Raw genomic sequence first — 25,665 nt, 5'->3', positions numbered from 1 at the left:
TAAATCTGGAGGCCTCACACTTCCACTTTTACATGGGCAGCTAAAAATAAACAAGTTCACTACTTACATGAAACCAGGTCAAACTGACAATAAAAACATTTTTATTTTCATAGATTTTTTCCACGATTAGACATCACGTGATTGATGGTCAAGCCACCGTTTTTAAAAATCTTACATTATTTGAAAAATATAAATGTAAACCACACCTGTATGTGTTGATTTGTACAGAAGAAATCCTTAAAAATGTCACAGTAAACAACATTAAGTTGATTAGAGTGTTCCTGCTGACAACACTGACCTTGTATGTTCTCCACCATGTAGCCCTTTTGTTAAAAAATGGTTAAAATCTAATTAAACTAGTTATTTGGTGACAGTACAATCTTTTAGTAAACTGACACCTGTCTGCAGTAATGATGGTGCAGTACACACAAGCATCATGTACTCGCAGTATTAATAACAGTACAGTACACTGATAAACATTACAGTGAACAAGTTACAGAACTTTGAAGATAAAAAAAATACACATATTCGCACTACCGTGCTACCTTATTGTAAATGAAGCAGCCTGACATGTTACAGTGTTAACTAGTTTACATTTTTTTTGCTGTGCTGGTGCGTTCTTGACTTTCTTTGAAGAGCTTTTCAAAGGTTTGACTACGTGTCAAAACCCTCTGAGCGTGAGTGTGGACACAACTCTGACCAACACAGATGAGGTGATCTTCCATGTGTCATACAAACGTCATACAAACTCATCTCGGTCTATGTTGCCAGGAAGTGTCCGTTTCCTCTGTTTGTGCTTCTTACTTGTCGCCTCTCGATGAGGTAATATACCTGAGAACGGCGTTGGGAACATCCATCGTCTCGTCCTTCACCAGCACGACGTCAAAGGCGTTCACATACGATTCTCTTCTGTCCTCCACCTGCAGCAAACATTGGTTACCCACCTGAAATTTGAGGTGCAACAGCTGGTCTAAACATGCTCAGCGACCTGATCGTTGAGGAAGCCAATGGTGAGGACGTTCTGGTGCTCGGCCACTCCGTCGGCCACGGTCAGGTCTCCTAAAGAGTCCCCCAGCAGCAGCACGTTGGGCCGAGCCTGCAGCTCTCTGAGGGCCGCCACGTGTGACATTGCACCTTCTCTCTTGTTGAAAGAGTGGATCAGCTGACCTTTGAAGGCTCGCAGCAACCCCTTAAAAGACAATATTAAACTTCAGGATGGAATCTAAACAGTTAAGCAATCAAATCAGGGGATCAGTGAAAATGTTACCATTTATCCACCCTGCAGTAAAATGTCACCATTATCTTAATGAAGTATTCAGTTCATAGCAGCGGGGTAATATTGACCTCTAAACCCAAGAGTTCTGCTTTTATTGCGAGTTTATTGATGCAATCTAGTCTATGATGAGTGGAACAGTGTGTTCACGGGCCTGGATTCTATTTCGACATCGATTCTGAGCATTTTCGTAGGTAATGCCGACCCAAGGGTGGTGCAACTCACAGCCTGGTCAAAGTCCATGTAGTTGGAGATGATGCGAATGTTGGGATGGAAGACGCGGTTCTGCTGAATCACCTCCTCCAGAACGTCTCCGACGCCAGCTGAGAAGATCAGCAGAGGAACCTGCTGCTCCTCCAGATGGTCGAAAAACACTTTGTAACCGTCCCTATGGAAACCACACGACACAATCGATCAGGACCAAAGAAAGCATCTGGTCTCCCTGGTCTATATTTAGATTTTTGTACCTTTTTATATACGGTAGTTAAAATTGTGAAATTCAGAAAATACCTCAGCATAGCCCTGGATTCCCTGACAGCCTGGGCCAACAGGTCTTTCCTGATTCTCTGTTCAATCAGCAGCTCGTGGACTTGTGTCCACCTATGGAGAGCAGCGGCAACAGGCTAAAACTTGCTTTGCAACTATTCCAGCACTAACGGATGAGTGACAAATCCTCAAACTCAGACCAGGTTATTGTTTCTCACCATTCCACCATGAGAGGAAGCTTTTCTTCAGCGGTCCTGTGAGGGTCGATCTCAATGGGATAGTAGGTGTTTAAAAGTTCCTTCATCTACAGCAGAGACAGATCGCAGGACACAATTTCTCAAGGAATTTGTAAGCAGGATAAATAGAAAGTTCCCCAGAGCTTTTTTCTCTCCATGGATCAGGTCTGTGTTCTCTTGCAGGGAATCTTATCTTGACAGTGTTTAATCATCATACGCGCGCAGCACAATTACCTTTTTAGTGCAACCTTCACTGATCAGCAGCCTGTTATCAAGAATGTCTGCAAAACAGAATTGTTTCAGATTAGAATAAAGACACTGAAAGGGACACGTCGCCACAGAGGTGCACGAGTAAGAGCTTACTGTGTGTGGTGGGGACTCTCCTGCCATTGTGGGCAAATCTGGTCAGTGTCATATCAAAATCTGAGATTACCTGAGGAAATAAGAGGTGTTAGAAAGGTGTTATTTTCTAAAACAAATTAAGGGTGTTTAGTCACTCAAGCAAAATGGAAGCGGGGTTTACCTGCAGACCTCCCGCACCTGTGTGCTGCATGGCACGGATTGTTTTCTCTACTCTGCTGCGTTCCCTCATTAACACAGTGGATTTGGTCAGTTCTGGGATCTGTGCAGAGACCAGCAGTGTTGCAATTATCATTTCATATACTATTTCCACATCTACACAATTTCAAAGGGAGAAAGAACATGGAAAGTTGTAATGGAAATACAATGACATGTCAGGAAAGCATTTGAAAATACAAACAAACAAACAAACAAACAAAAAGACATTTTCAAAGTCAATAATGTAAAGATCTTTCACCTCAGTCTTTGACAACTGGTGCAAGATTGTCAGGGTGGAGCGCATCGGTGTGTAAATCCAGGGAGTAAAGTAGATCTGCATGGCAAAGGTGGTTCAAGCACGATTCAAACACATTTCAGCTGCGCTTCACTTCAGGAGACTGCACATCTCGATGCAACATCGGCTTAAAAGACGTCTTTAAATAGTAACTATTTATGGCGCCTGCGTCAAGCTGCAGCTACAGTCAGACTGTGTAGCGCACTGTTCAATATATTTTCTATTTCGGCTGCTACGCGTTTAAACGAATTGCTGTCATACTTCACGGCTTTGCACCCAAAATGTTACATTAAACGCCTGTTTGATTAGCTGCTGCGGCTGCAGTGATTACGCAAGAAGTGGCTAAAAATAACTTACCATTTTCGAGCGGAGAACTGACGAGTCAGCAGCGATGTTCAAACGATTGTTCCAACATGTATGTTTAATAGTTGCAGCGGCCAAAGAAAAATCGGCACATATCTAAAACTACGATGTGGTACAAAATCATGTAACAAGTTTCACTCGAATTGTTTTGAATGGTTTGTTTACCATTCCTACCGGGCGTTTGTCGCACATATAGAATTCCCCAATAACAACAAGGTTCCTACGCATCTTAGTTCCTACCTCACTGTATAGTAGAAACAAAATCACTTGTGTCATTAAATATACACATTACAAAAAAATAAAGAAATAACAAAATAAGGAGCACACGTTTGCTAAATTGTCACATGGCTGCTGGTAGAGAAATTAAATTATTTTAGAGAACGCTAAATACTCAATCCTAAAACATCTAGAAAAATAACTAATTTAAACTTAAAAAAAGATAATATGACAACATAAGAAAATAAAAGGTGAAAATAGTAACACACAACTTTACTTGCATCCTGACTCCACAATAGATTATTTTAAAAAAAATATCAAATTGATTGATTCAATAGCTGTTATCTTTCATAAATATTTATTGCACAATTAGATGCAGCTCATGGCCTGCTTTGGAAAGAAGCATGAGACTAATACAGAAAAACCTTAAATTCTGCATTCAACTGTTCTAAACCAGAACCAAAGCACTATAGGAGAGCACAGACCTCTGCCAAGCAGCTAATTTCCCCACATACATATTGTGACAGTCCCAACCACTAACACTCCATTGCTTTAGAATACCTTCGGTGAGTTTGCATCCCACACAATCGCCTTGTATTCGAGGTTTATCCTCTTTGGATGGAGTCCTGATTGAGGTGACAGATTATCAGATTATAGCCTATGATTCTGACTAGAGAATAAAAGCACATGGAGAGAGCGCGAGATCTGCATTGTCTCTAATGGACCCATACCATGCCAAGGTTGCACTGGTGATGCCCATGAAGGTTCTGGTTCATTCAGTTAAACTGCTCTTTTCATTTTAAACTGTACAGTATGGATGTTTTTACAAAACCACTGCATGAGTGCATTTGTGCCACACATTTGAATGCTTTTTCTTGCCTCCCTCCGGCAGAACGATCTTGGGATCCACACACATTAGAATTCTTCAAACAACAGTTCGGTACCAATACGAGTCAAAATTAAAAGCAAAACAGATTTATATTATTATCTTTATTCCAGGATATTACAAACAACTAAGCTTCTTTATTTCACAGTTAATTGAAAAAGGGCAAAAGAGATTAAACATAGCCGCACCGCAAAGCAGTTTAAGTCTGGCTTTGGTGAAATGTACCAAAAATTTACCAAAATCCATATTCTTAGTATGGTAATTGCTGCTTTCATGGTCCCTCACCAATAACATGCTTTCAAAGACTCACTGGACTCATTCATGAAGCGTACATCACTCTGTGCTTCTGCAGTGACCCGTGTGCTTACAGACGGCAAAACAAGATAAAGTCGTTCTATCAACGGAAAAAGAATAAAACAAAACACGTAAACACCCAAAAGATGCAACTAATTAAACAGAAGCTGGTGCGTTTCAACCGCGACATCGTGACCAGGGCTGTAACGAGAGTTGTTCCGTAAAAGGCAATGGTGAAGTCATAAATCTAATTTCTATTACCCAGCTCAACATCTGCTTTTCCCAAACACAAAGACAAAACAATTCTTCAAAATGACTTTGGTTTATCTGGTGACAACTACCCTACTAAATGGAGTGCAACTTGGACAAATAAACCCAAAACATTTCAGCTAAGGTGCAACACTTTGAATACTCTGAACTTAAACTCATAAACATACCTAAAACAAATTCTGATTAAAATTAAGGTTTGTCTTTTAACCGTTTCACAGAATATAAAAAAGACAGTTCAGTGTATTGCTTTGTTTGAACAAATTTCTTCAGTTTGTGCAGAATACGTCATCATTACCTGTAACATTTGAGTGGGAAAGAAACGTGCTTAACATTCTGCCTCCTAATGGCAAAAAAATAAAAAAATATTGAAAAAAAAAAAAAAAATTATTACTTTTATTACTACCGTAGTTGAAAGTGGTGCTTCTGCAGCAGCTTGCACTTATTTGGTTATTTGTTTTGAGCCGAACAAAGTACGGGTAGGCTAAATAATTTTCCCAAAACCAAACTTACTTAAAACATTTCCATTTCCTCCCTAAAATGACTAGATTAACCCTGATTCCACAGTTGGACAGTTCTTTCAAGAATCATCCTACCTAGTTTTTCCCCAAGGCAGCAGTTTAGCCCGACCCTTTTGAAGCAGTCACATCTGGATGTAGGTTCTATTGTATAATGCGGGAATTACATGGACATATGTTCAGGGAGCACATAAGAGATGTCATCCCAGGGGTGGCGATACAAACCCTGCTTCAGCCTCTTCTGGTCCAAGTAATGTCCTAATGTAACAGATATGAATTGAGACATTTGGATTCACTAGTTGTACATTTTCTACTGCATTTTTTGTGAATGTGGCTCACCGATAAAACCCATGCTGCGGCCAAGGACAAAGACCCCATTTAGTGCACCGATCTCCACAAACTCGTCGGCTTCATCTCTGCAAATGGTTTGATATTCACGTGAGATCAATTCAGCAAGTGGTGCCAGAACACACACTAACTTACGGACCAAAAATGATTTAAAGCAGATTTTTTTAGTTCAGTTTACATCGTTAACAATGGCATAGCAATAAGGAAATAAATCAGACCAGATAGAATATTTTAAACTACAGTCAAAAATGGATATTTCTGAACAATGGACACATCCCTTAAAAGATAGAAGATTCTCACCGTGTGAAACCACCACATGTCCTGAGCAGGTCCACAAAGGCAACACCAATAAATCCATCTACATTGAGGATCAGGTTTGGTTTCTGAGAATAAAGAAAGAAATTAAATCATGTAAATTTCAGAAGAAATGTGAGCTGCTCAAGAAATAAGCAACTAAAGGTTTGCATTCACTGATAAAACATTAGCATTATAATATTTACATTGCCATGACAGCAATCAAACAACAATCCCATATATTAGCTTAATTTGGGCTGAAACGCACCTTGCAAGTGGTGATCTTCTCGACGTCTAAAGCGTAATCAAGTAGCTGAGTGGAAGTGAAATGTTGCTTCACAAAATCCTTCAGAATTTGCACGCGCATGTCAGGGTTGTTGATCTGAAAAAGTACACAATCTTATTCTTTACCTTTCCTGGGTATAAACAAATCAGGGTATTATTTCTGCAGAATGTAATAAAAAGCCAATCTGGAGGTAGGGTTGAAAACACAGCTTACTGATTTCACCCTATGGCCGATGCCCATGATTAGTTTGCCATCCTTCTTCATCTTGTTGACAAACTCCATCGGTAACATGCCACTGTCAAAGGCTTTGCTGAACTGCTTTGCAGCTGCATCCAGAGCGCCTCCAAAACGGTCCCCCTTTAATTCACGAATAAATCATCTCTCAGGCAACAGAACATGTTAGCCAATGTAAGCAGGTGCACGTTAGCGTTAATGTTAGCATTACTGACAATGGTGAGCAGGCCAGACGTGAGGCTCGACACAAGGTCCTTGCCAGCGCGAGCACAGACAATAGTATTGTGTGCGCCAGAGACGGCTGGCCCGTGATCAGCAGTCACCATTAGGCACATCTCAATGAACTGGCAGGCATAGCGTGGCAGCCTATGGAGGAAATAAATCATTATCTATCTGAAAACAACTAGAAATGGATGTCGCCACCTACAGTGAATGCTTCTGACCTGCGCTGAAACCAAAGCAAGCCCAGCACCCCACCCAAACCCATCTCTTCCTTAAAGACTTCAGTGATGGGCATTCCAGCGTAGATTAGCTCCTGCCCTCGCTCATCGCAGATGCTGGTCATGAAAGAGGCTGGCTTGCGGATCAGGCCCAGCTCCTGTGGGGAGAAGGAATTTAGCAAACGTGGTCACAAGACAGTGAATGTTAACACAACATTTTTTTAAATTAAAAGGCGTTCTATCCAATTCATGCTTCTTAAATACATAGTACATGACCTACAAACTTTACAGTGCATGTTCATGGGTTTTAGCTGGGTTGACAATTTGTGGAGAAAAGTGGGGTGTTCTTACTCTGGCCCAGGAGTAATCCATGGGTACTGTAGGTGGAGGCACCTCCTCAGCAGGAACTATGGTCCCATTGGCCACCAGTTGCTCATAAACAGTCCTGTTTCACCAGAGGACACAGTATTGGTGGAAAAGACTCTCATAAGAAAAACTCTGACAATTCATGGTTCATTTCTCACCCAATGACATGGCCCAGCTCGTCAAAGCTCTTTGGTACGTAAGCTCCCGCCTCCCTCAGAGCCTGGTTCTTAGCGACTGCTGTTTCTGAAGCCTGGTTAGCGCAGGCCCCTGCGTGGCCAAACTGAACCTGAGGATGACGGCATCACAACTTCAAGGAATGACTATTTCTCAAAAACAACATCTGAACGAGGGCATTTAAACCAAAAAACCTCTGAAGCAAACATCGTAGCACAGGTTCCAATGCACCAGCACACCACAGGCTTGGTTATTCTGCCCTCTTTGATACCTTGGCAGATCTTGTACTCCTCAGTGCCGCCAATCTAGTTTATTAAGGGTAAAAGAGGTTACAAACATGTTTCAAAATAGAATTAAATCAGAAGGTGCAACAATGATAAGACCCACCTCTCCTAACACCACAATCATCTTGATCCCTGGAGTGTCCTGGTAACGAATGACATGGTCCATGAAGGTGGAGCCTGGATATCTGTATAAAGTGTGTAAAGTATAATTATATTGGATCTGGAACGCAATTGGTTTCATGTCAGGACAACCATTTTCTTAAGGTTAACATCTAACCTGTCCCCTCCAATAGCTACACCTTCAAAGACTCCATCTGTAGTGCGGGAGATTATGTTGTTTAGCTCATTGGACATCCCCCCAGACCGTGACACATACGCCACACTGCCAGGACGATACAGTTTCGAAGCCAGGATGTTGTCCAGCATACCACCAGTGTTACCGATCTTAAAGCAGCCTGGTTTGATGCCTCCAACCTTAAGAGTAAAAAAAAATTAATCAGTGTACCTGCGGAACCTGCCCCCCCAGAATCAACCACATTAAAACACACTAAAATGTACTGTAGTGACAATGATGCTGGTGTGATAAAACATACTGTAGCGGGGCCGATGATGGTGACACCTTTCTCATCAGCCACCTTGATTATCTTCCTTGTCTGAGCTTCAGGGATGCCTTCAGCTATAATGGCGATGGTGTGAATCTAAAAACACACAAAAATTGTCACTTTAGGACCTTTTCAAGCATGTGACCAATCTCAGAAGTTTGTCCTTTTTGTACCTGAGAGTACTGCATGACCTCCATTGTGCTGTCAAAGGCAGAGCGCAGTGACGCAAAGCTGATCACCACGTCCACCTCGGGGTGCTTCCTCATGGCATCAGCCATGTTCTTATAAACTGGCAACAGGATCTCTTTGTGGCCCCAGTAGAACTTTTGCTTGTGATCGCCACTAGGCAAACATACATGTTATATTAAGTAAGTTTAAGGAAATGGAACATTTTAAATGGTTTCATCTTTTAAACCTACGTGAACGGGTAGACCATAGCAGTCACAGAGGGATCATCGCGGGAGCAAACGTAGTCAAAGTCCAACATGCCTTGAACAGCACGCGTCTGCATGCCCCAAACAATGGCCTTTGTTTGTTTTCTGAAGAGTGTGGTGGCTTTGGCTGGGGAGAAAAAGTGAGAGACATCAGAGCTGGAAGCAGAGGTAAAGAGAGACAGGAGAAAGTAGGGGTCAGACTCAGGGAAAAAGGTATGACTGTAGATGTTAATAAGGAAATTATAGAGACCGCACACACGCTGAGGAAGAAGACAGCAGGCAGAGAAATGAGGAACATTGCACACCTTTGATTAATATAGTATTTCCACTGTCTCTTTGCTTGAATTCTCTTTAAAGTTCTTATTATGACATCTTAAATACTAATGGTATATAAGATGTGTTCCGCTTTAAGTGCTTGAAATATCTTTAAAACAATTGTTTCTAAATCTAGATTTGATAAATGATGTTTGAATGGTATTAAAATTTCTCCAAACACTGTTAAATGGCCTTTATGTATTAGTAACTTTTATTAAGATGTAGAATTGTTACTAAATCCAAAATTTTTGCTGCCCAAACAATTTTTTAGGTAAGAATCTGGTTAAATGGTCTCACCACTCAGTGGTTACATTCCTTTCATGACCTAAATTTAACCCTAGACTGACATTGATGGATGGTCATATTATGTGACGTCTGTGTAGTTTAGCCACTTAGTAAGTTTTCCTTATTCAATCATCATTTCTATGAATTTAAGAACCTCAAAAGCTGAAATAATTCTATTTCAACTATCTTGATGCCATCCTGGAAGAAACTTATGAAATTATTGAGTATATGTTGAAAAGAAATTACCAAAAGTACAAAAATTGTTGAAAAAGTTCAAAATTGAAGTGTGCTTGTTTCACTAAAAATCTCTTAAAAGCACTAATTTCATCCTAATTTAAAGATGAGAAACTGATGTCAATTTGGATTGAAGTGCTTGTTATGAAAAGTATACTCATAGCTGTTAAACCCTGATCCCCGTTAGGGTTTTAAAACCACCAAAAGGGAGCAAAAAAGAACAAACTAGAAAAAAATGGAATGCAAGGTAAAGGCGATAAAGGGCAGAAAGGCAGGTAAGTTTTCACACCCCTCCATACCTCCGGTGTAGCCTGAAGAGGCTTTTACATCTGTGACTCCACAGGACGGGAACACACACACAAGAAAAAAAAAGAAGAAACAAGCACAAAGAAAAAAAAAATGAATGTATCTATTTTTTTATTGTATAGACCACAGACAATCTGGCCAACTATATCTCAAATTTAAAAGAGCACTACACAGCACACCAGAAGATAAGAGCATGCAGTGCCCGGCTGCCTCAACCATGCTGCTGTGTGACAAAATATACACACACACACAATCTATTTTGTTCCCATACAAGCAGAGTTCATAGTAGTTGTCTAATGTGCCTAGATTTCAAAACACCAAAAACATACCCTCCCCAAATCATTTGGAGATAAAGCACTAAAGGTGTTTCACAGATATTCACCTTTTCAGGGTGAGAGTTAGGAGGAAGGAGGCAAATCAGGAAAAACAGGACGTTGGACAACCAAGCTTGTGTCAAAGCACACCTAACACTTACCTTTCCCACTGCCTGTGACCATATTCTTCAGAGGCCACAATATAGAATCGAGACAGTCTTAGAGAGACAAATATGAAGCATGAAGGTGTGCAGAAACAGAAGAACAGGAAGGTGGATAAATAAAAATGTTGGTAGAAAGCAGAGACCGTATGCACAGGAGGGGAAGGGAGGTGTATAGGGTGCAAGGATGAGAGAAATAAAATAGAAAATAGTATGAGTACACGTGGAGTCATGCTAATAAGAAGCTAGGGGGAGATGGATCTTATGAATTACCTCCTGGAAGGCCTGCTCTACTTTTCTTGGGCGGGGTGACATCATTGGCAGTCCATGATTCTGAGAAGGAAGCTGTTCTTGTTGGAGCTGGAGTCTGACATAAAAAGTGAGTAAAAACAAAAATGTGTTCCATCAAAACCTACCCATACCACAAGCTGAAAAATGAGTTAACATTAACATAAGACAATGCCAGAAATGATTAAAATAAACCCCACCTCTCACTCTATATAAACAGATGTGAATCTGCAGTAAAGTTATTTTTCAGCAGATTAAAATTTATTTATTATATGAAGACAGTTTAGAATCAAACATGCATTCAACCCAACATTTTACATAGATGAAAGTAGTTTTTTTCCCCAAAGAGATGTGTGGAAGAAAGCTAAAACAGCACTTTAGTGTACTGAATGATCTTACTTTAATACTGTTGCTGGCATTTAAAAGGAAGTTGGCAGTGTGTGCATCCATCGGCGGCTGGTTAGGGATCGGCCGGTGGCCCAGAGCCATTCCAACAATGGCTGTCATGTGTGTTTCAGTACCAAACACATGGATAGGAATACCTGTAGTCTTGCCTGGTCAAAGAAAAAGTTACAAAATTTAATTTAGAGAAGATTTTGACAGTTAAATAAAGAAAGGGATGACCTTTTTTTTTTAATCATTAATGCATACGCACAAATATTCACATATAAATAATTGAAGGAACACAACACTCACCTACTTCCCCCATTACTCTCAGACCCTCCTGGTAATTAGGCCCGCCACGTCGTACAAAAATTGTGACCTCGTGCTCCTTCAGAGGAGTTTGGTAGTCTTTGATGGCTCTGACGATGCCCTGAGGACCAAGAACAGGTCAGTTAAGTGGGCTGAAAGACCTGGAACATTCTAAACAAGCTTTAGTAAATATACAGGTTTCGGTGGTGGCAAGTGTGCATATTAACAAGACAAGTCTTTGGACAATGCTAAAGTTCTAAGATTTACTTTGTATAGTGTTTCCAAAAACAGTTTTACCTTGAACGTGGCTGCTACGTTAGTGAAGTTGGCAATACTTCCTCCAATGATCAACACTTTCCCTGCAGAAGATCAGAGGAGGGAATAGGAACATGTTGACAACTGAGACTTAACAGTCCAGCAGCATTGTTCTGAATAAACAAAAGGTCACGTTTGAGATTTCCTTAACATGGTACTCACCTTCAGGATGCCTCTCTCGTGTCATCAGAGAGAGTATAGTTTTCGCATAGTCGTAGGTCTGCTGTTCACTGGGCGCACCCGAGTATTCGCCGTAGTTTGCTAGTTCATCCACTCCGCCCAGGTCGCAGATGGTGTCGCTGCAGAAAAAGAGAAACCAATAAAAACCTGAATCTAGTCAGTAAACAAGATTGATGTAAACAATGCAAACAAGCACCTGTAAACAACTGAAGCTCCCCCTCCTGCCACCATGGTCCAGATCCTGCCACGAGGGTTTAATAGTGTCAGCTTCAGGCTCGCCCCACTCTTTGCATCCAAATCAGCTATGTATGCTTCCTGCAATGAAGAAAACATGAAAGGAGATTAGAAGCAAACTTTGCCGCCAAGATTGGCTATATTAAAACACATGAATCTGAACTATAAAATAATGTATTTCTGAATGTATTTTCTATGATCTATGCCTATTCTATCCTCTGCCTGTCCTCCCCCCTCCTCTCTCTCTACCCAGCCGGCCATCAGCAGGAGGGTATCCCTACATGAGCCTGGTCCTGTACAAGGTTTATTCCTGTTAAAGGGGAGTTTTTCCTTGCCACTGTTGCTTGTTTGGGGTCAGGCCCTGGGATTCTGGAAAGCGCCTTGAAACAATTTTGATTGTAAAAGACGCTATATAAATAAAGATTGATTGATTGATTGATAAACTACAATGTTTATTTGTTGTCTAAGCAAAAGGCATAAGCTGCACCCTCAACCTGATTTGCTGCTTAATTCTAATTTAATACTCAGCTGCAAACAGATCTCACCTCTGGATATGCTTCTCTGCCAAAAGGTGGTGGAAACTCCACATCACCCCATTTAGGCTTGCAAATATATTCTGCTGTAGCATCAATCTTGGCAGCCATGTCAAGGACGTAAACACCATCGCCGGTGACAACTAGTTAAACAAATGCAGAGTGTGGCATAAAAATGCCAGAACGAGCTGGTTAACACACAGGAAATGTAATGTAAACCTTAAAATACTACAAACATGCATAGATGAACATACCTAGAGGGTTGATCTCAAGGTAGGTAAAGTACAAATCCTCATACAAACTGAAAAGTCCCACGATAAAATTGGCCAGGACACTTTAGAGATTTAAAAAGAAGAAAAAAGTACATTAGTCATTTTGGTCATTTGGTACATTAGTCATTTTGAAAACACTTTTAGACCAGGATACTTTTATGAATGTTACATAAACCTAAAATTAGACCATTTTTCTACTGGAGACAACAAAGACAATAAGCACCTTTCCAAAATGTATGACCTTAGTTCAATTGATTGGTGGAAGATTAAAACAAACTGACTTCAGCACAAATAGGACAGACTGACTGTGTGTTAAATGATGAATAGTGGCATGCAGAAGCTTTAGCCGATTTTGAGATGTGTGCAGGATCATTATCCATTTGTACAAGCTGTCCTCTCTTCAATTTCTGAATTGTTACAAATGGTGCTGTTTGCTTCAGGAATTTGGTGAACTTTAATCCCTCCTTCCCTTCACATGTCAAATGTTTCTTGATCCAACACAACCTCAGAACATGAGGCAGCCACCCTGTGCCGAAGAGTTCAACATGTGTTCTTTTCACCAAAATTCTGTGCCATTTGTACCTTGTGGCCAAAGAGCTCTATTTTAACCTCATCCTTACACAGATGCCTCAGGCTTGTCTAGATGTTCTTTTTAACAATAGCAAATATTTTGATCAGGGTTGCACAAAGCTTTTCCATGCCCCTGTATACTGGCATTACACCATGTGTAGAATGGAGCTTAAGAAAACCCAAACTAGTATAATCACTGAATATTGAGATAAACAATAGTTACATATGAGTACATACGCTTTCTTATCATCAGAGACATGTATGAGAAGCTGCTCTGAGACTTGTTCTTCAGTCAGCTTGTCATCCACAGCCACCATCAGCCTCTGCGCCTTGGCATCCACATCACCGACCTCCACTCCTCCTTCGTGATGGAAGAGTACATGGTCGCCCTCACGCGTGGCATAAATGCAAACGTAAAACTCATCCTCCTGGGGAAATCAGTGAAGGAAAAGTACGTATAAAAATGTTAAAGTGACCTCTCAAACAGCAGTATAATAGGAGCTATGAGGAGGAACCAGTTTGCCAGGGCATGTGTGTTCAATCAAAGGTTTCAGGAGATTATTTTTTTTATCTGCACTCATTCAGTCCATGTCAACCTGACCTTAAATTCTTCCTTGGCATAGCTCTGCAGCTATCTCAGCCTTACAGTTTGATAGCAACGCTGTGATAGATGATACAGAAGACGGTGAATCATGAAATTGTAGGACACCGAGAAAAAAACCCTGCCAGTTCAGTGATTTCCTATTAATTTAATTCAGCAAGATAAACATTAAACAAGGACTGCAACACTAAAAAGTTAAAATTACCTGCACATGTGGAACAAAGGGCTCAATGAGGAAGTTTTTCAGGATACCCTTTGCCTTCCCCACCTACAGAAGACAAACCACGATCATGTTTATTTTAATTTGAAAAGGGTCTGTGCCAACAAGTTTATGAGCTTTTACTACGTGTCACTTTAAAACACCCCGTTTTCTTATTTTTAAACATGCAGCATGAGGGGAAAAAAAGTACAAAACATACATTAAAACAATTCACATGCCCTGCATATAAACAGTGCGTCTCTGGCTGTGCGGCATAACAGTACAAAAATATATATGTGTTTATAGTGCAGAGGAATGGGCACCCTACTCATCTAAGCTTCACCTCTGACCTAAACAAACATCACTCCTACTATAGATAGCACCCTTCTGCACATGGTACACAATATAGCCATGGGATAGACGTTGGTCAAACTTTCAGGCTTGCACTTATATTTTAGTTTATGACATAATTACAAAAACTCTTATCATCACTGGGCTGTCGTTAGTGAACAAGTGCAAAGCAATGATTTAAACTGTTAATATAACTAATAGAGTGTCACAATTCTGACCAAATGGTCTGAACTCACAGTGGTCTCCTGCATGAGGTGGCTACTGAGCCATTCTCGGACCCCCTGCAGGTCAAGGTCAATTCCTACCAGGCCGAGTTTCCCACGTCGCTTTATTAGCTGATCTGGTTTTACCACGAGACGCTTGGGAGAGGGCAAATACAAAAATAAGCCACACATTAATCAGAATCCATTAATTTACATCATATACAAATATGGTATGGCAGTAAGTGATAACATGCAAAAATATATCAGAAATGCAGATTTCCCAGGCTTTTCACAGTGAATCCTTTAGATACTATTTACTTCTATAGCCAAAGAATGTCTTCATGCAAGCAATATAACTGGTTCGTAAATTTAAAGACTACTTCAAAGAAGACAGATTTGTAGCTATTTTTAAAGAGAAATTCGATTACATGTCATATAATTTGTGAATGTGTGTTGCTGCAATCTTGGTTAATGCATTTTAAAACAAAGTCACATGCCTCTCTGATGGTACCATCTGTTGACTTTCTGAGACTTACAAAAAGCAACGTGTGCCATGATTTCCATACACTTTTACCAGAAGAGTAACAATCCAGAGGTCTCATGAGGTCATTACCTCTGTTAGCAGCCATGGATGCTCCTGTGTGAGGCGATCCCAGTCAGTCTCAGCAGTCACTCTAGCGTACCGAAAACGGTTCTGCACTGCTGCTGAAGTGCAGATATACTTATATAAGAACTCCTTCCCGGTCTGCTCCGAGATGGCTTTTGCAGACATGGCAGCGCTGAGCAGCACAGGGCCTTGACAAGGGAATGGCAACAGTTCACTTCAAGTAGTCACATCAACACCTGATAAACTAAACTAACAAATAACACATTTTGAGAAACCATAGGACACGTTGAGTCACATTTTCAAAGTTGAAGAACATTCACCAAGCCATAAGTGCTGGTACGTGAATTCCATTATTCGGCTGTGGGTCTTTTTCCATGTGTAATCGCTTTTGCCATCGATGAAAATAATCTGTCATGATATGGTTTGTAGGTTATCTTCAGTGCAAATTATTGTTGACTTTCTTTGAAAACCCCATGTTATTATTAATAACCATTCTAATTACAAAACTACTCAAACATTTTTTTAACCAGTTAACACATAAAGTGAGGGGAATAGAGTGAAATCAAAGGCAAGTTGTTTCTTTTAATACTTACAATCAATGTTTAATATATGTATTTGGTCTAAATCCAATAAAAGGAGCCCAATAAAACTGTCAGTAGCGCTCATAAACCATTCCAAATACTGATGTGTTCTTGTCGTTGAATGCCTGCTTCAAACATCTCGACATACCAATGGACCTGCTCAACCAACCCATGGTTGCAACTGTCATCTTAGCCAACAAAACACACACACCCATGTCCTTCTTGTTTGTGTTTTGGCTTTTAGAACAAGTTACACATTTAATTTGAAGAGGTCCAACTTTTGTACACATCTAGGAAAGAAATGATTTAAAAGAGAGATTTTACTGCCTATACAGTGCCAAAACTAAACAGAGATAAGAAATGCAAGCCGATAGGATCGTTTCTCCCTTCAGCTGATAACATTTATGAGGGTTTTATTTCAGCTTCCTGAGGGCAAACCTACAGTTTATCTCATGCAGAAGGTCAAAACAGTCTGCGACTTGTCTGGCATTGCTAACCTAGAAAGTCTGATTTGGATTTAGCTTAGTAATGCCATGCTTTTAAGAACATACGTCCTAGAAGTTAGACTTCCGTAATCTAGGGTCCATTATGTTCGAATTCAATGAACCATAAAAGTTGTCTGGGTAGGCTCCCGAGAGGGTAGAACCAGGATACGCCATAGTACGGACGGCTTGTTGCTTCCTAAAGGTTCAGCCCACACCAATGAATGAAGTACCAGCCACCACACCCACTTCCACACATCGTCTAGCTACCCAGGCAAGTTTATTTAGTTATTCCTTAGTCCAGGCATGTAAATAAACAACTTTAAAACAGCCCTTAAAATAAAATACGGATTACATTACAACGCCTATGGAATGGGAGATCGTGCCAATAAGAGCTGGTTGAAGGGTATTAAGTTTTCACAGGTATGAGTTAAAATAATTCCATGCTTTCATAATCCCATACATGGAAACATTATCTACAGTTGTGCCTTTTGAATTAATAAAGTGATGAGATTGGTTGCATTTCTCCTAGCATCAAGTCTTGAGTGGCTGAAGCTAGGCTGCTGAAGGCAGTCGCTAGCTGTTCGCAAATCATGGAAATCCTATCTAACCTAGCTGGTTGAAAAAAGAAAGCGGGCTAAAATGTTACCTTTTCAATAAAGGCAGCACCTTCTTGAAGGATAAGACACGCTTTCTGGACAAAAATGACACAGTCCCTTCCTTTGAGCCAGTCTGACGCTGTCAGTTGCCACCTCACTCACGTCCTGTGTCGCACCATAATCTGGCGACCGATTACGCGTCGATGCCGACGTCTGATTGGCCCAAATGGGATCATGTGGTGTTCTTAACCACCCATTTTCATAGGCGGAAATCTAAAATAAATCAGATATCGCTAATAAACGCTTTCTTTTACGAATAGACATTAAATAGACAAGTAAAAATTAAAAGGTAACATGATAATTAGCTGAATTATATTTGAAATAATCTTGATAAATTTAGGGTTATCTGGCAACTGCCGATTTATTTATTTATTTTTTGGCAAAATACCTCAAAGAACTTTGAATGACCTTTTCAGGAAATGTTAATAAAGGACCATGGAAGAACTAATTAAATAATGATCTTCCGGATTCCAGAAGGACTTTAACCTTTAATTTTTGAAAGCTCAAAGCCAAGGGACCATAAATCAACCTATGCAACCTTGTACCGGTATTGCTGCTGCCTATATATACCATACTATGGGTGGAAGTCACAATATGTGAAGAAGGGAACTGCTGGGTGCAGGTTTTTTTTTTGTTGTTTAGTGATGAAATACCAGCAAAGACCATTGATTTACACGCATGCAGTAACACCAGAAAGAAAAGAAGAGGCATTGTCATGAAATCACTGTTCTATTACTGGGTTGTATAATGAGCATTAAAATAACAAAAAAAATGTTTTGATACAAGAGCTATAAATGCAAGCCGATAGATGTAGATTAGAAAACCTTGGGTAAAGATATTTTTCTCTGTATTCATACTAAACCTGCAAAACACATGGAATCACTTAAAATAACTGATGTTGCCTTTTAGGTGTTGATGAGAATTGTCTTTATCTTGTTGTATGTGTTTTACCATATGTTCCTGTCTTCTCTTAGAAGTCATTAGCAGATGTAACAAAGATCAGAGACATTCCTTTCACAGGATTGTTGTTGTTGTTGTTCCATTGTAATCTCAGGAGCCAGTCAGGCAGGGGGTGTTAAACACCCATCATAAATGGGACATCATGGTGGGGTTGGTGATCTTATTTGCATAAGATCACCATGGGAACTTTGATCTGGCCACCGGGGAAGATAATGGAGAAGAAGGACTGTATCAACACCAAAGGAGACTGGAAGAAGAGGACGAGGTCATCCCAGCAGAGGAACTGGATTGGATTGCATGAACATTGAGAATTTGCATGTGTGTTTCTATAAAAGACTGGGCCAAGGGATAGTTAGGTTGTCAGACTTCGTGCCCTGGCAATTGACTCTGTTGTTGCTAGGGTTATGAACTGGCCCGGCGCTCTGTAATATTTGTATCTCGAATTGGTTCTATTGTTAAAATACATTTTGAAATTGGTATTTTTCTTCTTTAAGTCTTCATTCAAAGAACACGCGGATTAGCAGCTACACACAAAGGTATTGCGATCCAACAGTGTCCAGGTAGAATGTCTGAATAAAAAAAACAAAAACTACTGTTTTGTTTCAGTAAAAGTGTTTTTAATCACATTCTTAAAAGCAACAGGGGAGTAAAACTTATCCTTTGATCACCATTAGCCAATTAAAAGCTGCAGCATTTGATGAAACGATTAGCCTTTATTTTCGTCAGTGTCCTTTAAAACAGGTGGAACAAGTAAAACAAGGAACCGCTGCTCAAATATGCGTGACAAATATAGATGAGTGACAGCTGAAAGCAAGAGATGGTGCCAAATGTCTGATGGGATACGTAATTGCTGCATTCTGAAAACTCAATATCCTGTGTGACGGAAGGTAGAATTGATCTGATCATGCTTGTAAGGCACAACTTCAATTTGAATGAGAAAATAAGATGTGTGGTTAGTTCTATCAACAGACGACAAACAGCAGGTGCCCATGTGACAGTGTAGGAACAAGGATGATATGGAACATATTTACAGCTGAGTCCTAAAACTGTGGAATGTCAAGGAACATTCACATCCTGTTGTATACCGTATAGAATATAGTACAATAAAATAGAAACTGAAGGAGGGGGAAGACTTTCCAGACAATAAATGATTTACTGTACAATGAAAGTTAAATATACAACGTAGCACAAATACAATTAAAAAACCCTGCAATGTGAGTTTATTTGGCATGTGAGCCAATAAAACCTGGACCTGCAAGAAACAGGTTGCTATGAGGTCAACGTGAACATCGACACCACACCGACACTTGTTCTATACAGACATGCTATCAAAGAAGAACAAAACCTCTGCCTTTGTGTTCTGAAACACCAAGATCCCACATGCCCAAAGCATTTTCAAACTACTTATTACCTTGGAGAGGTTGAGTCAGTATTATTATTGGATATAATTAGGGAGGTTTCTAATTTACTGCAATAGTTTGCAGATTGGCCCTTTCAAATTACTTAAACCTGATTTATCTCGGCCTATGTTTGCTCACATCACTATATTTTATACATTTTAGAGTGGTTTACCCAAAATGTTGAAAAGAAAATTGTGGAGTTTTTTGTTGGCATCATAAAGTGACAGCGAGTAAAAATTAATCTTGTCCAATGCAGAATTTTCTCCTCATGCTTCTTTAATTTAACCAAACTGGAAAAAGAAATTTCCAGGTCCAGAATCTAGAAAGAAAAGAGGAAAAAGGTAATAATTTATTTATCATGACTTAAATACTGTATTTCAATAAAGCTTATGATGCTTAAACCAGGACAAACCACATACCTTGCCCAGAACCAAAACTGAAGCCATCATTGTGGCCACCAAAGAAAGCCCTGAAGATGTCATTTGCATCAAAATCTAAAGAGAATCAAACAGAGGAATGAGTCAGAATTCTTGCATTCTAAATCAAGCTTAAACTGGATGATGATGTGGCAAATATCATGATGAAGCAAACATCAGTGCAGTGTACACACCACAGCTGCAGAGGAGAGAAACTGGCAGTCTAATAGCAATCTGACTAGCCCACACATTAACCCGATGCAATCCTCTAAGGCAGCGTGGGCATGTTTTCCTAAGAGAAAGAATAATTCCACACCATCTGACCAGAGATGAACTGAAGAAAACTGAATTACCTCTTCCACTAAAGCCGCCATCGTCATCCAGGTCGTGTCCATTGTCATAGCGGATCTTCTTCTTTGGGTCAGAGAGTACAGTGAAGGCCTCGCCCACCTCCTTGAACTTCTTTTCCTCTTCCTTCTGCACCTCTGCAGTAGCAGAGCTGTGGCGATCTGTCCGATAATGCCAGCAAAAAAGAAATTGGACGAAACCACCAAAATAATACATATTTTAAAAAAAATAAAAATAATAATTGCACTCCCAATGCCACGAAAACAGACCTGGGTGGTGCATCAGAGCTCTTTTGCGATAGGCCTTTTTGATCTCATCCTCCGTGGCATTCTTGGCAACACCGAGCACTTTGTAGTAATCTTTCCTCTTGCTCTTCTTCAACTCCAGCTGTGCTGTCTTCAACAAATGCTTGTGCTCTAGATTGCCACACAATTAAGTGAAAAAACAAATAATAGATGCTACAGTTCATAGAGGGGACAAAATGGCCTCTTACCTGATGTTTTTTCTGTCTGATAAACTTTCTCGTAGTCCCGCACGGCCTCCTCGTACTGCTCAGTGTCCATATAGCTAAAAAGTCACAAAAATTTAAAAACCCAGAGAAATCAATAAAACTCAATAGTAAATAATAATTACACAAATTTGAATAGTGAAACCTACCTCTGAGCTCTTCTTAAGTAGGCCTTTATGTAGGTGTCATCTAATTTGATAGCGTTGGTGCAGTCTTCAATGGTTTGATTAACTTTATTTAGCTGTTGAGGAGGAAGAGCTATCAGGTCACTTTTATCAAAGGTTTTGGTTCACTTTATTATAATGTTGAAAACAATATTCACCTTTGCTCCGGCTGTGGCTCTGTTGCAGTAGAGTTTGGCGTTGGTCTTAATGTTGTTGGGGTCGATCGCCAGGGCCTCGGTGTACAGCTGGTAGGCAGCTTCAAAGTTAAATTTCTTGAATGCCTGGTTACCCTCATCTTTCTTTGCTTTTAATGCTTTTGCATTCTGATGTGGGAGAAATAAGATAGTAATGATTTTCCAGCATGTTTTGTATGATGTTTACATTCTTGTACAATGTCTCATCACAAAGCTTTTTTACTGTTAATTTCTTTTCCTTTGTTCATGTTTGGCGGGTGAAACCATCTCAATAATGAAATCATTAAAAACAAGATAGAAAAACAGATCGATCATACCCTGCAGGCCAGCCGAGCCTTTTCGTGGTCAGGTGCCATACGCAGAGCCTGAATGAAGAACTGTACAGCTTTATCGATGCAGTCCTCATAATAAAGACACAAGCCTCGAACATAAAGTGCATCTGCATTTGTAGAATCCAGTCGCAGGATGTCACTGTAAAGAGATTTGTTGTCATGACAATGTAAATCCAACTGTTTTACCACTTGGTTGTGAGACTTTAGAAATCTTATAACACACACTGTGTGACATGGCGTTTGGTAAGACATCAAGTTTGATATAAGCAGACTGGATGATGACCATTTACTGAATAGCAGGCTAAGACATACATCATCAATGCATGATGTCATCGGTATGCACCACATCATTGTGCAGGACCAAGAGAATACGTTCTCAGCTTAACATTTAATGCTACTACTTCCTGCTGCTGGTTGGTTAGTAGAAGCAGGACATAGCAGCTGTCACACTGAGAAAGCTGTCCTAAATTTCTGAGATGTCAGAATTTTAACTCGGGTTATCTTTGCTGAAAAGACGTCGACGGGCTTTGAACCTGTCTCACAGTGCAACTTGAAGTTACAATAAATTAAATAGAAGGGATTAAAAAACATTTAAAGGTGTGAGTTCATCCAGAGTCTAGCATGGTGTCACACACCCTCTGTGTGTGTTGAGCTCCAGCTCTTGTTTACAAGCCGCTCCAACCACTCATATGTATGTTCATCAGAGCCGCCTCCCTTGGAGGCCTTAGCCCTCCCACACTATTAAAGGCAACAGCCATTGGGCATATTTTTGAAACAAAATGGTGGAAAGGTCCGATAATGTTTGGCAATTGCCCCTTAAAGACCAATTTTAGAGCCACATCCAAAAATATCTTACAGTCATCTGGGACAGTCCAAAATCACAGAATGCATATCTGCCATTAGAGGATAGCTAATACTGTAGCTGGCACTGTCAAAATAGTGACAATTATCGTAAGAGATAACTACCTTGCAACAGACTGGGCTTCTGGATAGCGCCCCAGGAGAGCCAGACACTCAGCCTTGAAGATCTTGAAACGGTGGCAGGCAGAAGCCACAGCTAAGGCCCGATCCATACAGAACACCACCTACAAAGAGTTACAATAACAATCAAGGAGTCAGGAAACAATTGGTCAACATATTTTGTTGACCAACAGTAAATTATGTTTTTTAGCAGTGACTGAAGATCGGACACAAGGATTTTGCAAAAATATCCTATCATCACATGATCATCAAGTAAATCAACTGAATGGATACTGCTGAGTTCGGCAGTAGAGGATGCGTTCAGGTTACCTTTCTGAAATCCCGTTTTTCAAAGCCAAAATTTGCCATTTTTTCCAATTCCATCAGGTTCTCCGCTGTCTTATTCTACAACAGAACATTGCAACAACATACCCACACTTTAGATTAGTAATCAACAATTCTTAGGTGGGAAAATATGAGAAAATTAGAGGAATAAACAGGACATCACCTCCTGTTTGGCTTCTCGGTTACTAGGTTCAAGTTCCAAAACCTTCTTAAAGCAGCGACTGGCCGCCTTGGCATTTCCCAGTGACAGATGGCACTTGCCCTCACGCAGATGACCCTGTGCAACACGAGAATAAACAGTTTGTATAGCAGCATAATAGCTTGACACTGAAACCATTTCTTTCGGTTTGCCTGCCATCATATCCTCCAGGTGAGTGATACGGTGCCCAGTCTGGAGCTCATTACCCTTCTCATCCTGTCCTGCTAAAGCTTTGCCTTCATCCTACTCACACTTAATGACCCCACCATCAGCACCACTTTAAAACAATGAAAGCTTATGATTACCATTTATCAATTTTCTACTGCAAGTTCTTTTCTTCTTCAAAACTCTGAAACAGGCAGCCACAAGCTTTACCCATTACTTAGCAGCAACAAAAAAAACAAAATTAGGTGATACCGGTAGTAAGAAAACTTTCGTTGCCTTTCTGATTCTTAATGATTATTTGTGTCGGAACCTTAACACGTCGTGTCACTAGTGCTGAGCTAAGGAGATCAAAGTGCAAAATGCAAAGCACAGCCAGACAGACCTTCATAAAAAAGTCATCCAGGCGCACTGCCTGCTGGGAGTCTTCCAGGGCCTCTCGAAAGCGAGAGAGCATCATGAGGGTGGCTGCCCTGTTGCCATAATAGCTGGCGTTTTTGGGCCACGCATCTAGGCAAAAACAAACAAAAGGTAAAGGTCGATTAATACAAAACAGAGCATCAAATGTTGGAAACCATGCTACAAGTTATTGTTTCCAATAAAACATATTTAGCTGTAACTACTTCATCACTCATATGTCAGTCATTAGACAATAACTTGCCCACTTTTGAAATGATAACGTCTCAATATTTGTTGAGATAACACTTTCTAAAATAAAGACTTTTTGCTGTACCTAAGAGATACGGTTTTTAAGGATGAGCAATTATGCTTACCAATGGCCTTTGTATAACAGTTGAAGGCATCAGAGTATGCTTTCTGACTGTAAAATACATTTCCTTGCTCTTTAAAGACTTCAGCCTGACTGTAGGAAAGAGAAACAAAACCAAAATTCAATTCAGAAATTGTGGTTTAGCTGGCATTATAAATCAGCCATCTAAAACACAAAGTTTGTGTTGAATTACGAGCATGATGGTTTAAACCAGTTGTCGACTTTGCATACATAGAATCACTTAAATCTTTATCGGATTGACTTTATTGCTGTAACTGGAATGGAGGCAGTAGAGGAGCACGGGGTATGCATGGCACTGACAACAGTAAAAAGCAGCATTAAGTCCTTAAAAATTTTCATAAATCAAAAAGTGACTTGTAATGTAAGTTTCCCCATCATTTCTTCCAGTTCTTCAAATTTGTATTTTACAGGTAAGGGTCCATTCAATTATGCAAAATTGGGTTAAATATCTAATACAAGGACATTATCTGGGTATCATCATGGAAAAACAATGTATTCCTTTATCCTATCAACATAGCCATCTTTCATAAGAAATGCATTACATTACAAACGTATTTAAAATGTTAGGATTTAGGTACCGGTATATAAATCGATTTGCTATCGTCCACATGATCTTAAGTCAACCGATACTAAACATGTGGCAGGAAACTAAATCAGTTCTTATAGTTTATCGAAGAAAATCCCCCGGGGAGATAAATTAAAGCGAATTTAATTAGTTTTCAGCATCAAGCCCTCATATTTTTTTCTCGTTTTTGTCCAATTGTCGCCTGTAGCTATGCGAAGGATTCCATTCGTTGGAGGTTTCTCATAAAAAGAAACCTTCAATCGAAACCTACCATAGTCGAACTGCAGCATTGTGACTGTCTATTATTCATTTATTTCACTGTCTTTCTTCGTCGTTTCCAATTGACAGACACAATTATTTGCTTGAGACAAAAGAAAATTCTTCCACACAATTGTAAATAGATATTTAGATCAATCCGCATGTGACATGGCCGTGCCAAAGAATCACAAGCTCGAATCGATTAAATTGCCTAGAAAATGTGTTGATTATTATGACTATTAAGAGTGGCACTATGTACTTTAACGTACACGTTAATAAAGTAAACGTGGTAATCACATTTCGTCTTCGGTAAAGTAGCCTTGTTAGCTTGTTTCCGGTGTGCCCAAGTAAGTAAGTGTACAGCCGCGGAATTATATCGACAGATAACCTTATAATTTCACAACATGTAAATAGTATACTGGATCATCGGACTGATATATTTAATTACCGTTCGAGTTCGCCGGGAATACAGAATTGGGGTTCTGAGTCCACCGGTATGTCGATGTCAACAGCTGCCATTTTTCTAGCAAGGACGGTCACATCCACACGTCATTTCCGGTTGAGAAAGCGCCTTTTACTATTTAGGTCACTTACTTTGAAATAATAAGAATGTATAAGGAGTCAAACTAATTTCTGGAAGATATCTTTTTACAGTTATTTTTCTGTGAAAATTTAGAAACACTTACATGGGCCCATCTTGGGAGTTCCAGTAATGTACAAACACAGAAGCCTAAAAAAACGTTTGCAAAAATTGCAATAATAGACATATTCCAGAACGTTTTAATATCCAAAGGACCAAGCAAAACCGAGGCAAACAGAGTAGCAAC

At 40.0% G+C, this 25,665-nt stretch overlaps 3 protein-coding genes across 6 annotated transcripts; all 3 read right to left on the bottom strand.

The window, feature by feature from the left end:
* Positions 1-78: 78 nt before the first annotated feature.
* Positions 79-5,195, bottom strand: LOC101069881 (7-methylguanosine phosphate-specific 5'-nucleotidase-like). Of its 2 annotated transcripts, XM_011621953.2 has the most exons (10): positions 3,206-5,195; positions 2,813-2,887; positions 2,519-2,617; positions 2,359-2,428; positions 2,230-2,276; positions 1,978-2,063; positions 1,784-1,873; positions 1,499-1,661; positions 989-1,189; positions 79-920 (listed from the first exon to the last, which is right to left on the bottom strand). In XM_011621953.2, exons 1-10 carry the CDS (start codon positions 3,206-3,208, stop codon positions 801-803), a joined length of 954 nt encoding a protein of 317 aa, XP_011620255.1. In that variant the 5' UTR covers positions 3,209-5,195; the 3' UTR covers positions 79-800. The 2 variants fall into 2 exon arrangements, with proteins under 2 accessions (XP_011620255.1, XP_003961246.1); XM_003961197.3 differs by lacking the exon at positions 3,206-5,195 and having other exon boundaries at positions 2,813-3,170.
* Positions 5,196-5,253: 58 nt separating this feature from the next.
* On the bottom strand, positions 5,254-17,383 carry aclyb (ATP citrate lyase b). Of its 3 annotated transcripts, XM_011621931.2 has the most exons (30): positions 17,228-17,383; positions 15,522-15,703; positions 14,942-15,064; positions 14,361-14,423; positions 13,792-13,982; positions 12,967-13,046; positions 12,725-12,855; positions 12,142-12,260; positions 11,928-12,064; positions 11,748-11,809; positions 11,454-11,571; positions 11,157-11,311; positions 10,743-10,836; positions 10,470-10,526; positions 9,988-10,017; positions 8,840-8,981; positions 8,594-8,762; positions 8,412-8,516; positions 8,096-8,292; positions 7,922-8,003; positions 7,729-7,839; positions 7,519-7,646; positions 7,346-7,439; positions 6,998-7,152; positions 6,770-6,920; positions 6,534-6,677; positions 6,303-6,416; positions 6,041-6,123; positions 5,732-5,808; positions 5,254-5,650 (listed from the first exon to the last, which is right to left on the bottom strand). In XM_011621931.2, exons 2-30 carry the CDS (start codon positions 15,678-15,680, stop codon positions 5,556-5,558), a joined length of 3,366 nt encoding a protein of 1,121 aa, XP_011620233.1. In that variant the 5' UTR covers positions 15,681-15,703; positions 17,228-17,383; the 3' UTR covers positions 5,254-5,555. The 3 variants fall into 3 exon arrangements, with proteins under 3 accessions (XP_011620233.1, XP_011620238.1, XP_003961245.1); XM_011621936.2 differs by lacking the exon at positions 10,470-10,526; XM_003961196.3 differs by lacking the exons at positions 9,988-10,017; positions 10,470-10,526.
* A 1,409-nt stretch (positions 17,384-18,792) lies between these two features.
* Positions 18,793-25,398, bottom strand: LOC101069420 (dnaJ homolog subfamily C member 7-like). Its single transcript, XM_003961195.3, has 14 exons — positions 25,287-25,398; positions 23,999-24,087; positions 23,611-23,735; positions 23,028-23,141; positions 22,850-22,924; positions 22,526-22,644; positions 21,545-21,698; positions 21,192-21,356; positions 21,019-21,110; positions 20,855-20,928; positions 20,631-20,777; positions 20,367-20,522; positions 20,017-20,091; positions 18,793-19,916 (listed from the first exon to the last, which is right to left on the bottom strand). The coding sequence occupies exons 1-14, from the start codon at positions 25,355-25,357 to the stop codon at positions 19,879-19,881; spliced, it is 1,494 nt and encodes a 497-aa protein (XP_003961244.1). The 5' UTR covers positions 25,358-25,398; the 3' UTR covers positions 18,793-19,878.
* Positions 25,399-25,665: the final 267 nt, after the last annotated feature.

This window comes from Takifugu rubripes, chromosome 1 (genome assembly GCF_901000725.2).
Source record: "Takifugu rubripes chromosome 1, fTakRub1.2, whole genome shotgun sequence".
Lineage (NCBI taxonomy): Eukaryota > Metazoa > Chordata > Actinopteri > Tetraodontiformes > Tetraodontidae > Takifugu > Takifugu rubripes.
This window is presented reverse-complemented; position numbering and strand designations above follow the sequence as displayed.

Excerpts from the sequence above, each read along its gene's own strand:
- LOC101069881 (XM_003961197.3), bottom strand. The coding sequence starts at position 2,893 with ATGCAGATCTACTTTACTCCCTGGATTTACACACCGATGCGCTCCACC. Across the intron at positions 1,662-1,783 it reads GAATCCAGGGCTATGCTGAG|GGACGGTTACAAAGTGTTTT; the intron begins GTATTTTCTGAA and ends TGGTTTCCATAG. Across the intron at positions 921-988 it reads TTGGCTTCCTCAACGATCAG|GTGGAGGACAGAAGAGAATC; the intron begins GTCGCTGAGCAT and ends TGTTTGCTGCAG.
- aclyb (XM_011621931.2), bottom strand. The coding sequence starts at position 15,680 with ATGTCTGCAAAAGCCATCTCGGAGCAGACCGGGAAGGAGTTCTTATAT. Across the intron at positions 8,293-8,411 it reads CCATCATCGGCCCCGCTACA|GTTGGAGGCATCAAACCAGG; the intron begins GTATGTTTTATC and ends TTTACTCTTAAG. Across the intron at positions 6,921-6,997 it reads TTGCTTTGGTTTCAGCGCAG|GCTGCCACGCTATGCCTGCC; the intron begins GTCAGAAGCATT and ends TTTCCTCCATAG.
- LOC101069420 (XM_003961195.3), bottom strand. The coding sequence starts at position 25,357 with ATGGCAGCTGTTGACATCGACATACCGGTGGACTCAGAACCCCAATTC. Across the intron at positions 22,925-23,027 it reads ACCGAGAAGCCAAACAGGAG|AATAAGACAGCGGAGAACCT; the intron begins GTGATGTCCTGT and ends GTTCTGTTGTAG. Across the intron at positions 21,111-21,191 it reads GAGCCACAGCCGGAGCAAAG|CTAAATAAAGTTAATCAAAC; the intron begins GTGAATATTGTT and ends CCTCCTCAACAG.